Source organism: Stegostoma tigrinum, chromosome 17 (assembly GCF_030684315.1).
Source record: "Stegostoma tigrinum isolate sSteTig4 chromosome 17, sSteTig4.hap1, whole genome shotgun sequence".
NCBI classification, from domain to species: domain Eukaryota; kingdom Metazoa; phylum Chordata; class Chondrichthyes; order Orectolobiformes; family Stegostomatidae; genus Stegostoma; species Stegostoma tigrinum.
The window spans coordinates 25145202-25162208 of record NC_081370.1 but is presented as its reverse complement, the minus strand read 5'-3'; the positions used below and the strand labels follow the sequence as shown (position 1 = coordinate 25162208).

At 37.5% G+C, this 17007-nt stretch overlaps 1 protein-coding gene across 7 annotated transcripts in view; it reads left to right on the top strand.

Annotated features, from left to right (window-relative positions):
* Positions 1–17007, top strand: part of ppp6r3 (protein phosphatase 6, regulatory subunit 3) — a 141618-nt gene that overhangs the window by 97889 nt on the left and 26722 nt on the right. For all 7 annotated transcript variants that reach the window (XM_048545512.2, XM_048545517.2, XM_048545515.2 and 4 more), the window contains 5 exons: positions 6184–6238; positions 10204–10334; positions 10800–10924; positions 12677–12827; positions 14936–15030. In XM_048545512.2, the coding sequence (XP_048401469.1) occupies positions 6184–6238; positions 10204–10334; positions 10800–10924; positions 12677–12827; positions 14936–15030 (557 nt within the window). The remainder of the gene's footprint in view (positions 1–6183; positions 6239–10203; positions 10335–10799; positions 10925–12676; positions 12828–14935; positions 15031–17007) is intronic.

Genomic DNA, 17007 nt, shown 5'->3' with positions numbered 1-17007 from the left:
ATGCTGTTCAGTGTTTGGTAATGCAGGAAACTGTTCTCTGTGGCTTATCTTGGTTCAGAAGATTTTCAGTGATTCTGTCCTTTTTTCTTCTCGCACATGAATATCAAAGCCAGGAGTGTAATTGTCTGAAACAAGGGGTCAAACCAATGAAGTCAGATAGAGCCAATGGAAACTCCCTTACTAATTAATTTTTAAGGTGAATTTTTATTAGCAAAAAGAAAATGTTAATATTTTTAGTTTTCAGTTAGTGATCTCTCCATTCAAGTAAATTGACCACAGTCAGCACTTGGTTGATGTCTGACGTTACATGCTGACTGCATAGAAGCTCGAACATCAGTTGCAAGAAAAATCATCTTACCATGGACCTTGGCTAAAGTGCTAATTTGAATAATAGCCCTCAGAGGACCAGGAACTGGAATTGACTTTGGATGGTTCACCAGCAAGGATGCTATCCCCTCTGTCCCAATAAAATTTTTCTTCTTGTCTGAAGTTGTCATGTTAACTTTCTAGTTGACATCACTCGTTACTGATTTAACCCAATTTAGAGAAATCATTGGGTTTGGATTTACCTATGGAGTAGTCTTGGTCCGTGTCCAGCTTACAACCTTTGCTGACAATCTTTGCTGCGCAGACCAATATATTTGCATTTTTCAGCCAACTTGGATATCTCGAGCCTTGCTGAATTTTAAATGAAATATCTAAGCAATGGGAAATCGAGGCTGGTAATATTCTGCATTTTAGCATTTCTGCATTATGCATTAAATTGTCAAAGTAATATTTATACGACATTCTTTCTGGATGTATCTTTTCACTTACTATCCCTGAAGATTCATTGGGCTTTTTCTTGGACAGACTGATGTTACTTACCTCAAGGATCTTTTCTGTATTTACCTTTCTTCTATCCTACAGTTTCCTGTAGCGGGCAAAACTTACAGCCCTTTTCACTTCTGTTGCAGATTTCTCAATGATGGTCAAATTACAGACTGAGTGTACATTCCCTATAAAGGGAATAACTTTATACCCTAGAGGAAATTGAATAATTGGAGCAGGGCGGTATACTTTCACTGGGCATAAATATGTTCAATGACGACGAGAGTCTAAGCCCTTGTGAGGAGATGTTTCTGCTGACGGATAATATATGAATGGGTGAACTATTTCAACAATGTACTGGTGATTTTTGTTATGGTTCGGGCCTTTAAAGTATAATTTTCTTTTCCCACAGTTGTACAGTGCTTCCTGTGAATGGAAGGGTACATCTTGCGTCTTCTGCCCGTGCAGAGGTTTAACGCAGCCTGGGTCTAACAATTAGCTCAATTGAGGTAAATTCCATATTGCACTTTACGTGGACTTGCTCTACAGTTTTTTTTTTCTATCGCCTCAAAATTGAATATTGCCACACAAACTCAAATGCTTGCAATCTAAAGTATTCACAAATTCAAATATGAGCTATCACAATTAAGTAAATAGAATAAAAGATTTATCATTTTTTTTAACCTGGATTCAGAGTTTTTGAAAACTTATCAAGTTACTATATCTTGACGCAAGTCTGCATCTCAGAAGCTTGGGGAATTATCATTTTGTTTGTTTAAGTCTATGCTTCACGTTTCATTGAACCGTGGAACTTGAAAGGCCCTATACAGTTTAAACTATACAGATATTGCCTAATTTCAGTTTAAAGTAATGTGATTCAAATTGCTAAATTGTGAATTATTGTAAGTAGATTATAACTCAATTCACAGATGCAAATAAATCTTGCACTCTAATAAGTAACTTACTTTATGTAGACAAATCCAAAACTCTAATCTTACAGAATTCAGTTGAATTAAACTGGCAAATCAGAATTTACGCACAAAAAGAATAGATTTACCTGCTTTTCCAGGACTGATGTGAGCAATGTTTTGGATGTCATGTGGCCTTGGGATATCACGTTTTGAATTTTCCAATCTCAAAGTACCTTGCCTTTAAAACCTGTTTGGAAAGCACTGATCTCGCCCTCGCAGCAAAAAAACCCCTTCTGTCATATAAATCTAAATTTTCCTTCATTATTTTAATGATGGACTTCCTGTTAAATCTTTAACAATATCAGCATTGAAGAGCAAGAAAATTAGTTGATGGACAAAGTGTATGCAAAATAATCTTTGGATGGGGTTAATAGTGATTCACTAAAATGCATGCACTTTTAAAAGTGCATGTTAAAGAATTTTCTGGAATCTGAAGTCGTGCAATTTTATGAAGGTAATTTGCCAAATGTTGGCAGGTCTGTAGGCAGTAATCCTGTTAGGCTCATAATGCACATCATAATATTTCTTCACTTTCTCAGATCAGATCTGTCATCCTCATTGTGTTGATATTGTTGTCATCAAACTTCTTCTCATTAAATACCTCCCTCTTCCCCCCTCTCTCCCTTCTCTCTCTCTCATTTGACCAACTTACTATCCCATTCTAGCACCTCAAAGTAGAACAAATAATAGGTTTGCAGGCCCCTTTCTAGTCTATTTTTATTAAAGTTGCAGCTCTGGAGCCTTGTAGAAGCTTTGTATGTTATGAATAAATAGTCTAATGTTCAGTCAAGGCCAGAGAGACAAGAGATTTCTATGAATATCATTTACATGGAGTTGTAACCTGACTTTCTCATGATGCCCAAGTTGGTGTGGTCGTCTGGAGCTTAGTTTATTTTTCTTATTTGTCTACTGATGGGTCTTGTACTGTTGAATTCAAGCTATTAATGAAAAAAAGTGTTGTATTTGAGCAAGGAGTCATCCTCTGTGTTAGGAAAACAGCAGCATACATAAACATCCTGAGGAGAAGAACAAACAACAAATGCTTTTGAACAAAAAGGTAAAGCACTACAAAAATTTGAAGGGAGATTTTGGTTTAGTAGTCACATAACTTTTGATATTAGCTGTCAGAATGATGTATGAACTTGAAAATCTTTGACTGGCCTGGAAATTTGACAGCTGCTAAAAATCTACATCAATCCTGATTTACATGTGAACAGAATTAAATTTCTGAGCAATGAGTTTTATTTCAGAAATGCAACTTGATTATGGTGGATAAAAGGGTGAGACTAGTTTTTTTTTCTCCTGTGGGGAGGAGTCAGAAAAGAGAGAATTGATAAGGAATAATGAAGTGATCTTGAAGGAAGGTGGGGGATAGAGTCATAGAGATGTACAGCACAGAAACGGATCCTTTTGTCCAACTTGCCTATGCTGACCAGGTAGCCTAGATAAATCTAGTCCCATCAGCCAGCATTTGGCCCATAGCTCTCTAAACTCTTCGTATTCATATATCCATCCCAGATGCCTTTTAAATGCCTCCACCACTTCCTCTGGCGGCCTGTTCCATACATGTACCACCCTTTGCGTGAAAAAGTTTCTCCTTACATCCCTTTTAAATCTTTTGCCTCTCACCTTAAACCTGTATCCTCTAGTTTTGGAGTCCGCCACTCCCGGGCAAAGACTTTCTATTTTCCCTACCCGTACCCTCATGATTTTATGAACCTCTGTAAGGTCACCCATCAGCCTCCGATGCTGCAGAAAAAATAGCCTCAGCCGATTCAGCCTGTCCATATAGCTGAAACCCTCCAATCCTGGCAACATCCTCATAAATCTTTTCTGCACCCTTTCAAATTTCACAACGTCCTTCTTTCAGCAAGGAGACTAGGACACAATATTTCAAAAGTGGTGTAATCCATGCCCTGAGGATGGGCATCTATAAATAGACACTGTTGGGGAATTGCCATTACTCATTAGATCAAAGGGAAAAGAGGCTTGTTAAACTCAGAAAAATGAAAATCATATGTTGAGTGGATTTATAGGGAATAGAGAGATGCAGCTTGTTAAGGTGGTAAGAGGAAGCCTATTAATCTTATGAAACATATTAAGTAAGGATGGAAGAACACTTCTGGGTGTGTTGAGAAAGAAATGGACATTTCCTGAGGCTTAGACAGCTCACTGAAAACTCTGATTTCATGTTAAAGATAAATGTATGAAGAATTAAGATTATTAGTTACAACACAAAGAATCTGGTGCATAATTAGTACTGTTGTCCCATTACTTTTCTCAAAGCAAAAAAGCCTGTCTTGTCCCTACTGTGCAGTTTATTGAGTGGACTTTGTGAATGTTGACCTACACCTTTTTTTAAAGAGTTTTATCATGCTGATTTTGATGTGGTGATGCACCTTGTTCTGTAGGTACATCTGGCTACGTACATGTCTTTCTTAGTTGTTTAAAAGTGGTGGTAATATTAAACATGTTATTTAGGCCAGAAATTGCATTCATGATTTGACTGTCTTGACTGCCAGCCAAGCCTTCTTTAAAATGGCAATCCAACATTTAGTATCTATCATTATCAGTCTACTTCTTGAGGCGAATCATTTATTTTAGAAGAAAAAAGGTAATTGCAACTCAAACTAAATAGTCCAGAAGATGTAAAGGGCTGATCATCTTATATTCTTAAGGAACTGCAATTTCTTTGATTCAATGAGGGTTTAATTTCTCAGCTCTTTTAGAACTGGATCTCTTTACAGCTGAATCTCCTCCTTTTGATACCCTAGTTTCTTTCACAATTTGCCATGGATGGTGGTGCTTTTACAAGGGACAGACTTTTAACTGTAGCTCTTTAATCTTCAGTGGTGCATATCTTTCACACCAAAAGTATTCACTTAAAGCAAGTGAACAAATGGTGTCCATAGTAGTTTCACACCAAAAGTATTCACTTAAAGCAAGTGAACAAATGGTGTCCATAGTAGTTTCCAAACAACATCTATAAAATTATTTGTTGTGACTTCCTTGCTTTAGTTTCATTTGCTTACAGTCATAGCATGTGCTTCATGGGAATTCATCTAGCAGTGACAACCTTCCACCTGCACTCAATGGCAGACACTGCAAAGAGCATGCTTAGTTTCAGCATTTTATATTTTTGAGCTTCAAACTCCAGTGTTAAAGCTGTCATATTTGTCACATTTGGATGAAACCATTCTTCAGTTTTATTTTCACTCACGTGGTTTAGCTTAAAAGTTAATTTTCTGACTGAAGCTAAAAAGTTTAGACTGTATTGATTAGATTTTAAAGCATTATGATACACCGTCTTTCCGTTACACATTTTGCCAGATGAGCTGTAGAATATCTTCTTTGCTGGCAAATCGGTAATTGGTTAGTGAGAGGTTGTTTAATGATTGTTTCATACATTTTAGGATTCTGTTTCATTATGGTATATCAGCATTAGTTGTGTGGTGCAATTCCCACACCTTTTCAAGCACTTTACTGTCTATGTCTTCCAAAGGAAAATTCTTTCTCTGTCAATTCCTGCAACGGGCCTGATATTTTGAAAAGCCTGAATTAGTTGCTTGTATCATTGACGTAATATTGATGTATGCGGAAAATATGTCATCAATTAAAATTACCTAAGATTGACCTGTTTCTATGTAAAAGATAAGTTGTATTCAAATTCTACCTTCCATCCTTCATCACCATTTCTGATTGGGAGTAAATTTGACGCCTTTAGTTTCACTGCTTTAACTTCTTGCTCGTCACCATCCTGTTCAAATTTGGATCTGACTTCATCTGTGAAGTCTCTTGGAATGTTTAACCACATTAAAGGCGCTGAAAGGAGATATTCTGTACAAGTAACTTCCATTACAGGCTCCCTGAGTTTGGTCTCCTGGTAGACCTTTTTTTCTTCTTGAGAACGGAAAGGAGATGTCTACAGAGCATAAAATCCAAGAATGCACTTAATTCTCTTAACTTGTGGCCATTTGGTATCCTATCATATGTGGTAGAGGAAGTACATTAATCATAAGGTAGGTAATTGATCTATATATTGTATTTATTTATTCGCCACCAACTCCAAGATCGATTGTTAAGTAACACTTGCTTAATCTTTTATATTTGATGAACATCGAAATGTGTGCAAAATGTGTTACTTTGATTTTCTGTTGTGCACAATGCAAAATGCAAGTCCTGGTAAATAATTACGTTGTAATATTTGGATGAATTGGCAAGGCTCAATTATGGATTTTCTTCTTCCTTTATTAACGTAAACTTGGGTAACTTTCCAAATAGTGTGAAACAGATCATTTGTAAATGGCAGTCATATTTTTATGAAACCACAGTTCATATTGCTTAAAGTCAGTTTATAACTTGGAGTATTATAACCATAGAAAACATTTTGAATCATTTGCAGTGTTCCCTTTGAAAGAATTGCTGATATCAACTTCTCACTGAATACAAATGAGAGTGTAAGTATTTCATTTTTATAATGCTTGTTTGGTAGGGTGTTGTGGACAATCAACTTAAAGCTAGTTGGACATAAAGAAACTGCAAAACGTAGTCACCAATTTCTGAATGTCAGCTCGTTTCCCATGAATGCAGACCAGAAAGATCCCAAATTCCGTTTAAAGTTTCGAGTCCAGTATGACAGTTCCGTACTGCTGATTATCCTGTGACTGCTGAACTTACTTTTGTCATTTCTTTTTACCGGGTTGTAAGATTTACAATTCTCCAGTTCTCCTGCACCATGCCCTATTTGAAAGACAGCTGAAAAATTAAAGCCAGTGCTTTGACAGTTTCCACACTCATTTGCCCAAATCTGAGGATAGAATACATTCATTCCTGGTGTCTTCTAAAATTTAAGTACAGAGAGTGTATCCATTACCCATTCCTTGTTAACTTCAAGTTCTTTGTTTGACTGAACAACCTCTGCTTTCACTGTGATCTGTACAGCAATATCTTTCTTGGTCAAAAAATGTTGAACAACGTTAATTTCATTACCTCTGCCAAGCTACTTTACTCAATGTTTAAATCTCCATTTGTTGTCTCCTCCACCCCATCCTGTTTAAACACCCTGACAGTCTATAAGCTTATAAAAGATTATTGGATTCTGTTTTTTGTTAGCTGTCTGTTGCCTCTCATACCCTTTGGTTTCTTCCTTGCTTTTTCAGTTCCCTTCTGAACCTTCTATAATCAGCATGGTTCTCAGATGTACTATCTACTTAACAAAAACCAAAAGAACTGCGGATGCTGTAAATCAGGAACAAAAACAAAGTTGCTGGAAAAGCAGAACTGAGGAAGGGTCACCGGACCTGAAACGAGCAACTTTGTTTTTGTTTCTATCTACTTAATGTTTGTCATAAGCACATTTTTCCCCTTCTTAATTAGTATCTCCTTTGTCATCCACTGAGCTCTGGATTTATTTGCCCTTTCTTTCCCTTTGTGGTTTTGCAGAAATCAGCTCATCTTTAGAGTCCATTGTTCAGTTTTTGTCACCTAATGGACTACACTCCATATGCGTGAGATTCATTCATTCATACCCCACTGAAGTTGGCTTCTTCTCAAATAAATTATTCTTGCTCTGGATTCTGTCTAGTCATTTTTCGTACTCAACTGAAACTTTTTATGATACAATGATACCATTCCATAGATACTCATACCAACACTTAGAACATCGAACATAGAACATAGAACAGTACAGCACAGAACAGGCCCTTCAGCCCACAATGTTGTGCCGACCATTGATCCTCATGTATGCACCCTCAAATTTCTGTGACCATATGCATGTCCAGCAGTCTCTTAAATGACCCCAATGACCTTGCTTCCACAACTGCTGGCAACGCATTCCATGCTCTCACAACTCTCTGCGTAAAGAACCTGCCTCTGACATCCCCTCTATACTTTCCACCAACCAGCTTAAAACTATGACCCCTCGTGCTAGCCATTTCTGCCCTGGGAAATAGTCTCTGGCTATCAACTCTATCTATGCCTCTCATTATCTTGTATACCTCAATTAGGTCACCTCTCCTCCTCCTTTTCTCCAATGAAAAGAGACCGAGCTCAGTCAACCTCTCTTCATAAGATAAGCCCTCCAGTCCAGGCAGCATCCTGGTAAACCTCCTCTGAACCCTCTCCAAAGCACCCACATCTTTCCTATAATAGGGCTCCCAGAACTGGACGCAGTATTCCAAGTGCGGTCTAACCAAAGTTTTATAGAGCTGCAACAAGATCTCACGACTCTTAAACTCAATCCCCCTGTTAATGAAAGCCAAAACACCATATGCTTTCTTAACAACCCTGTCCACTTGGGTGGCCATTTTAAGGGATCTATGTATCTGCACACCAAGATCCCTCTGTTCCTCCACGCTGCCAAGAATCCTATCCTTAATCCTGTACTCAGCTTTCAAATTCGACCTTCCAAAATGCATCACCTCGCATTTATCCAGGTTGAACTCCATCTGCCACCTCTCAGCCCATCTCTGCATCCTGTCAATGTCCCGCTGCAGCCTACAACAGTGACATGGCGCAACTTGATCCACATGGCGCACCTCATTCCAAAGAATCCTCTCCAGCAGTGCTTTCTCATTGGACCAGAAACATACTGCTGTTGAAAATTCCCTTGAGTACGTTTGACAATGTTTGCCCCTCTCTGCCTTTTGTACTAATAGTATTCAGATATTTATAACTACACTATAATTCTCGTGCTTGCATTTACACTCACGCTCACTGTCTCACACTTGTCTCACCACTCCTTTGGCATTTTAACAGTGAAATGATTGCCAATAAAATACTTTGAGATTTCCTTTTTTAGCAGCTATTCTATAGTTGCACAGTGTATTTGCCCCATTTATTTCCTTTTTCAGTCGTTCTCTGTACCTTTTACATTTAGCCTGAGCTTCCGTTTGCCAATCTGACATGCTATTCGTCTCTGTTTTCTGCTTCTGTCCACCACCCCCACCTCCACACCTTTTTTGGTCATGTAATTAGACAACATGAAATTTGTTCCTTCAAGGCTGACAGTTGCTGCATTATATTTACATCAAGTCTTTTGCTCCAGTTTACCTAGGTCAGATCCCTCTTCAATTTATTGTCATTAGCTTACTCCAACTGAACATTTTTATTCTTGGTTACATCTTCTACCTCCTCATAACTAATAATTGGCAGTGTTTTTAAATTGACTAAATGTATTTAGTTTGGTAGTATTGTAGTATATTTTAATCCTGTAATTAAATATTGCAATATGATAAGGTATGAGATCTTGGTTGTGAGATTTAATGTAATCATAACAGAATTGTCTCCTTTGTGTGAGACCACCCTGACTACTTAATCATTTACTGAGTGACAGATGAGTTGATGTCTGGGAACAGTTCAATATATTCAAGAACAAAGAAAATGACATAGGAATGAGTTCTCTTTGCTCCTCACTATTACCATGAAGTGAGGTTGGATATGCTGTAAGTCAGTTTTCTAAATGAAAGGATAATGCTTGCATTTATGTTGGGTACAATGAACAATTAGCTAAAATAAGTATTTCAGAAGTTATGAAAATAATGAATCTCAAATTGTTTCACCTGGATTTTATAGACAAGGTAATCATGTAACAAGAAAGATCTGTTACCAAGGAGAAATTAGATTGATCCGTCCATTGAATGAACAATCTTTGGCATGTGTGCAACTTCAGGAAGCAACAGTGCAACAGATTTTGTTATAACCGTAAGACCATAAGACATAGGAGCAGAAATTAGGATATTCAGCCCATCGAGTCTGCTCCACCATTCAATCATGGCTGATAAGTTCCTCAAACCCATTCTCCCACTTTCTCCCCGTAACCTTTGATCCCCTTGATAATCAAGAACCTATCTATCTCAGTCTTAAAACGTTGCAAATGTGGACCTTGATAATTTTGAAGTGTTCATTGTGCCCTATTTCAGAGACGTGCTTGAAACCAAAAGTTTCTGGAACCTTCATTGTAATAGCACCGTACTTCTACTTGACTAAGATACAGCTCAAGAGAATGTCTTCATTTACTAAGTCCCTTGAAAAAGTCACAGCAATTTGATATTTATTTTGTATTTGATAGCATCACTCTGCATTGATATGTTTTTTGAAATTGAAACACAGGTCTGTTTTGGAATTTGGGAATTCTTAAGACTTTGATAATATTTGCAAGTGCCTGCCACACAGTTTTCAAAGACTGATGCAGTATAACTGACAGAACTGTGTTCTGATTATTCCAACATGCCTTCCAGTTATGCCAGCACGTTTTTATACTTGTATGATGAATTCAGTTTGAGTTTATCTTGGGAACAGAAGTGAATGAATATCACATCTGAGACATAGAGATTGTTTTATAGTAGTTTGGAGTCTATTTGATAAAATCTATAATGAATTTGATCTTGTTGGTAACTTCTGACATTTTGCCATCTTGGTCCAGGCGAATGTAGCTCTATTTGAGGCATGCTGTAAAGAGAGGATTCAACAATTTGATGATAGTGGCTCTGATGAAGAAGATATTTGGGATGAAAAAGATATAACATTTGCTCAAGATGCACAAAATCGACACAGGTATGTTAACAGGAATTTACCGTGATTCACTCCTCCCTCCCCCTCTCGCTTGCTCACTCTCTTTTTCTATCTTCCACCCGTCCCCTGGCTGCTGCCTTTCTAACTCTTTCCCCTTCCCTTACCCGCTGCCTTTCTAGCTTTTTTCCCCTTCACCCAGCCAATGCCTTTCTAGCTATTTCCCCTTCCCCTACTGACTGCCTTTCTAGTTGTTTCCCCTTCCCCTGCCTGCTGCCTTTCTAGATCCTCCTCCTTCCCCTAGACACTGCCTTTCTAGCTCTTCCCTCTTCCCAGCTCTTCCCTCTTCCCCCAGTCACTGCTTTTCTAGCTCTTTCCCTTTTCCCTAACTGCCACTTTTCTATTACACTCCCACTACCTTCCACAAGTTAGTTTCTAAAAGAAATCTTAAAAAGCTGTTTTAACTGTTATTATAATTGACAAGCCCTCAATTTTCTGTTTTTTTTGCAGAAGTTCAGGAAGTACAGATAGTGAAGAAAGTACAGATTCTGAAGATGAAGATGTGGACAAACGGAATAATTCATTTGTACCTGGGGTCTCTCCTGATGATAGAATGGAAGTCGACACAAATGATGGCAAGTAACAAATACATGAATCATGGTTGATTTTGAAATGATCTGGGAGTTATGAGGTTAAATATTTGATGTAGCTTTTTCTGGTTACAAAATCACTTTTGTAAATTGTAAAGGTTCTCACTTTTTACCATGGAGATGCTTTAATATACAATATTATCTCAGTGCATTTAAGCTATGCAAGGAACTTGCTGTGAAATAAAACTGTTTTCTTACTTTTACCTTATGACAAAGTTTTATTAGCTGAGGGAAGTGTTTCGTTTTGCTAAGTATCCATAGCAACCATTCCCTAGTGGACTAGTTATATATACTTTGGAACTTCTGGGATGCTAGATAAATACTTTCATTTAATGCCAACAATGAAAGTATTTAATGCCAACAATGAAAGTATTTCTGTTCTCCCTGTTGGCCTGTTGTTTGTTGTCTGATTGTATAAATTTGTGTGTGGTGGAACAGAGCTTGTTAAGCCAAAGCTTTATGTCTGTTAAGTTCTGGATCTAGAACAGAACGTAATAAAAAAAATAAGCATGGACTGGATTGAGACCAAAGTCATTGAGGTATTGGAACAAATTTTGTTGCCATTGAACTGTTGAATACACCTTTAGTGATGATGAACAGAATAGCTTGGATGTTATACCACACTCTCTTCGTTAGAAACATTCCAGGTCTAGTGCATAGTCTGTACCATGTCATCTAATCTCAGCTTGGGTGAAGGCAGGTGTGGTGCAGTTGATTTTAAAATGTTTAGTTCTATTTTGAATCTTATGCCCCTTGCTGGAAATGTATATTTAAGGACAAAATTAAATTTGATTACATTGGAGTCTGTAATCATAAACTTGCTGAATTACATGATGAGCAATTGACAGTTAGGTACAATACAGGACACTTTGATATCTTTTCCTTTGCCAGTAGAGAACTAAGTGGATTGACCATTTGTGTCAACAAAGCATTGTTAAGAGACCCCTGGCACAGTTACCTGTATTGTTTTGTTGGTGGTGTTTGGAGACAGGCGTGAAGACTGGTAGAGAAAGAGTGTGAGATATAGATGCAAGACTCCAGTATTAAAGAATATTAGAAAAAGGAGAGTTCTGTCCTGATGTAGTTACACTTGAGATCCTGGTGAATCCGATATTAAATTGAAAGCCTACAGCTGTAATATTGTTTCTTCAGATCTCTCCAACAATCCTGCTGGAAGCCCAAGAAAACCAATCTTTGTAACAGTACTTTGAAATTGTTGACCTTCCAATTTCTGTTAAGTATCTGGCTTGAGTTGCAGTTGGTACAAGTCCAATGAATGTAGGGGAAAAGCTGAGCTAAGAAATTTGGTTTAGATTATAAACCAATTGTTGTATGAATTTTTTTTAAAATGGGGACTGGTTATCTCAGTTGACTAAATGGCTGGTTTGCAATGCAGAGTGATGCCATCAATGTAGGTTCACTTCCCATACCGCCTGAGGTTACCATGAAGGACCTTCATCCTCAACTTCTTCCTTTGCCTGCGGCATAATGACCCTCTGGTTAAACCACCACTAGTTCTCTCGAATGAGAGAGCAGCCCTGTGGTCCTCTGGCACTATGTTGACTTTATTTTAATATCTTCAATGTAACTGAGTAGTTAGTAGATCCAAAAGCAGCGACCCAAAGGCTTTATTCATAAAGTGTTGGAAACATTTTTTTTGAATGAACTAAAAGTAACGATTGCCATGGACCTTTTGGTAACAGCAAAAGATTGGTAAATGCTGAATTGGTTTTACAGCACCAGGATGGACTGCAAACTTTGAAGTGCCTATGGAAACAACAAATATAACTACAGCAAATTCTAATGAAGCTATCTTGTGGAGTTCGGGTGACTCAGTACAGCAAGAAACTGGATGGGCTACATTTTCTGATTTTTCATCTCAGTTAAGGTATTACTAGTACTGGATATCTAAAAATTCGGTAGTGAGTTGTATTAATGTTTTGCATCAATCTACATTTGGACATCAAATCCAAGTGTAAAACGTCAGACCCTGAAATCCCTTCTGTAGTATTTTGCTATTTAGCTTCTATAATGATGTTATGATCTTTTTCTGAAGTCACTTTTTTTTATTTTGGGTTTTTTCTTTTACCAATTCGTGCTCCTTTGCTGTGTGATATGATGTAATATTTATTGAAAGAGATTCAACCTCATGTGCCAAGACCTTGTCTACCCTACCTTGTACTGTTGTGGTAAACATGGTTTGTGCTGCATTTCTTGCTGGTACTGTTAGAGAAAACTTCAGAATATTTCTTAAAAGCATTAGAGTAAAGGAAGATCATGTGGCTAAATTAACTACATGAAGATGCAAATACTAGGAAGCACTTACAATCATCAGTTACCAATCCAAGACCAGTTGTAAAAGAATCTGTCCCTTACTTAATATAACAGTCCAAATGTTGTCAGGGGGCCATTTTGCGCCATTTGTCTCTGGCGGCAGGTTGTGATGTGAAAGCGATAGCAATAATACAATCTGTTATGACGCCACCCCAGAACAGACCACCAAAGTTATCTTATGGTTTGACTTGAGTCCTGTTCCCTGTTTTGTTAAAAGAAGATAAAGTGTAAGATACCTATGAATTAAAACAAAATCACAAGATTTGACAGTTTGAACGAATGATTATAAACTAGATGAGTAATACAATTGATGTTTTACTTGAGCATCCAGAATTAATGTGAGGTAAATAAGGCTAACAGATAAACTGTGGTGTTAAACCCTACAGAACACACATGAGACAACAGAGGTGGTCATGACAAATCTCAGATTTCTTTGACCTCACTCTCTGCTTCATCGATGTATTAAGGGGTTACAAGCTTCTTCAAAGGCTATAAAATAAAACACAGAACAGCAAATGCTGGAGATATGAAACAAACATAAACAAAAATTGTTGTAGAAACTCTGCAGGTCAGGCAGTATCTGTGGAGAGAGAAACAGAATTAACACTTCAAGAGCTGAGAGTCTTCATGGTTCTGAAATGTTGACTCTGTTTGTAGAAAAGTTCTATCTTTAGGAATCTGTAAACTTGAGAACTTTTTTAAAAATACTGTTTGTCTGACTAAATCCATTGAAAAAGCTGTCTTCTTGAGTGAAGTGTAAATAGGCTTTAATGATGCAATAACTTTGCTGTCAAAAAACCTCTGATCTTGGAAAAATATCTTTGTGCAATGTTAATTTTCTTAATGACAAAAATCTGTTTACTTTTAAAATGTTACCTTCTGTTTGATGCTTCTGATAGCTTGATTGTTTCATTGAGATTAAAATAATTTCAGATTAACATCTGAAGTATAATCATTTTGAGTATAATTGAAATGATTTGCTGCTTCACCTGGGCACAGTCTTAATTTTGCATCAGACTCGAACAAATATCACAAAAGGAAATCCATACCGTATATGTTGCTAGATCTTTGTTAACTACTTTGTTCTTGATCAGCTGTTAAGTACAGTCACTACTGCTGTTTCCAAAACGCTGACATGTTTTTTGCTTGGCTGGATAACCAGGAAATAATGTTTTTCTTTGGGACAGTAATAAACAAAAGCATTCCACCTCCTCCTCGCTGCAGGTTGAAAATGTCACTGGTTCTGAACCTCCGTCCTCAATTTGCATGCAGCCACACCAAGTGAGAGTAGTACTCTTGGGAATTACTTCAGCATATCCTGAGTTCCAGAACTAATGATGTAGATTTAGCTTCTGCAGCATTCCTTTGCTGATCAAATCTTACTTTACAGAAGCATAATGTTTTTTATTTGCTATGATAGACATTCATGTAGCTGAGAAGGTAGAAATTGTATCATTCCAAACAAAAAGTGCATCAAGAGTTCTCAAGCGCCGAGTAACTGTATTGATACCTGTGGCATGCAGTCCAAAGGTCGTCAAGCCCAATATACAAATAACAGATTCATACTTATAATGTTACAAATTATGTAAAGGTGTATGTAACAGGTAAATAGTGCGCTACGACACCTGTAAATTGAAATAACTTAAACATTATTTGATTCAGTTCAAAGGATCCTTTGAGAAGTAGTTCCCCTGTTGAAATGGAAACCAGTGCAGATCCAGAGGATCCCCACCACAATAGTCTAACGCACCATGAAGGTAACTCTCCTTGTTGCAGATGGTGAATTGCTAAGAAATTTTAAATAATTTCTAAAAGTAAGAGAAAATTCTATCAATAATGTATCTGTAAAGTGAGAAATACTGTATTAATAGGTATAATCATGGAATGGTTGGACTCTAAAGGCTATGCAGTTTGGACAGGTTCATCACAACTTAGTTGCTTTCATACTCTGTCCTTATTTGTAAAGCTTAGGATCCTGTATGCTTCATTAACCACGCACTGAACTTGTCTCACTAACTTCAATGATTTGTGCACATATATTTTCAGCCCCCTCTGCTCCTGCACTCCCTTAAAATTATATCCTTTATTTTGTCCATTCTTTGCAATTTGGGAGTTGCTGGCAGGCCAACAGTTGTTGCCCAGCGTTAATTAGACTGAAATGAGTGGCTTGCTAGACCATTTTGGAGGGATCTTGAGAATCAAAATGTAGGGCCAAACCAGGTAAGTGGAGCAAATTTACTTTTCTGAAGGACGTTACTGTACCACACAAGTGTTTTTTCAACTATCACTGGCCTAGCTTTATACTCTAGATATTTGTTAATTGAATTAAAATTCCACTAATTGCCACAGTGGTATTTGAAGACCGCTGAGTTACTAGTTCAACGTTGCTACCTCTACTTCCATCTTTTTCTAAATTGTTTTGTACATTGTCTCACTGGAATAGCACACTGGAAATACGACTTCACTATTCTCAGAGTCATCATAAAAGGTAAAGATTTTATAAAAGTAATTAAAATTCCTGATATACCTTTTAGACCCAAGTTGACAGATAGCATGGACCGAGTTTCTGTACTTAACCAGAATGTTCATCACCAGTCATTTGCAGTCACTCCATCAACTCCCATTTCGCTACTTCCAGCTTTATTCCATGAGCTGTAACTCTATTAGCAAGTCTCTTATATGGCACATCATTTAAATGTTTTTTGGTAGTCCATATGTCGCAGGTCAGAGAATAACTGTCACCACTGTTTGTTACATTGTGAAAAAACTCACTCAAGTTAGTTAAGCATTGTTTGTCCTAATTCGATTCATGCTGGCTTTCCTTAACTGATTTCCATTTTCCAAGTGACTTTCAATGTTGTCCCAAATATTATTTAAAGGCTTCTCTGTATCTAAAAGCTTTTCTGTCATGTTGATATTGCTGTAATAATCAATTCAGTACTTGAGGATTCATTAACCGTCGTCTTAGTTTCTTTAAAATAATGAAATACGTTATAAGTTATAAGTTATAAAACAAATCCGACAACAGAGCAACTGCTTTCAGCAGTGTGGTTTCTGTCAACCCAGTCTGATTGACTGATAGGCGGAGTTGCATCCTTGTGTATATGTAGCACCTAGAGTCTTTAAAGGTAAAGGTTCTTAAAAGCAAATGTATATGAAGAACATTGCCCGCCACCAAAATTAAATGAACTGCCCTATGTTGCTTATCTCATGCAATCCTCGTGGTTTATCAACTTTGAAGTCCAGACAGCCCACCTGATACCTCCCTTTTATCAATTCTGAGCTGATCGATCAAGCCTATTGTAATTTACTGCAGTGTAGAAGAGTAAGAAATTACTTTATTGAAGCAAACAAGATCCTGAGTCATCTTGACAGAGTGGATTTGAAAAAGATATTTCCTCCTGTGGGATAATCTAAACTTTTAGGTAAAGTAAAATTGAGATGTGCTGGTTAGCTCAGTTTTGTGTCCTATAATGTGTGGGAAGCTGTGGACTCCACCATTGACCTAGATGGCTGCATGTGCAGGAACTGTCACCGACTGCCTAACTTGAGTTCTAGGTTTTAGAACTTGAGTGACATCTGGAGTTGCTGTGGCATACCCACAAGGCTGAGGGTATCTGAATAAGACATTCAGAATTATTCACACTATGACATAGGACCAAGAAGGAGGCAGAAAGAGAAGGGGAGACTGCTGGGCAGTCCAAGAGAATCAGACACATGGCGCAGGAATACCC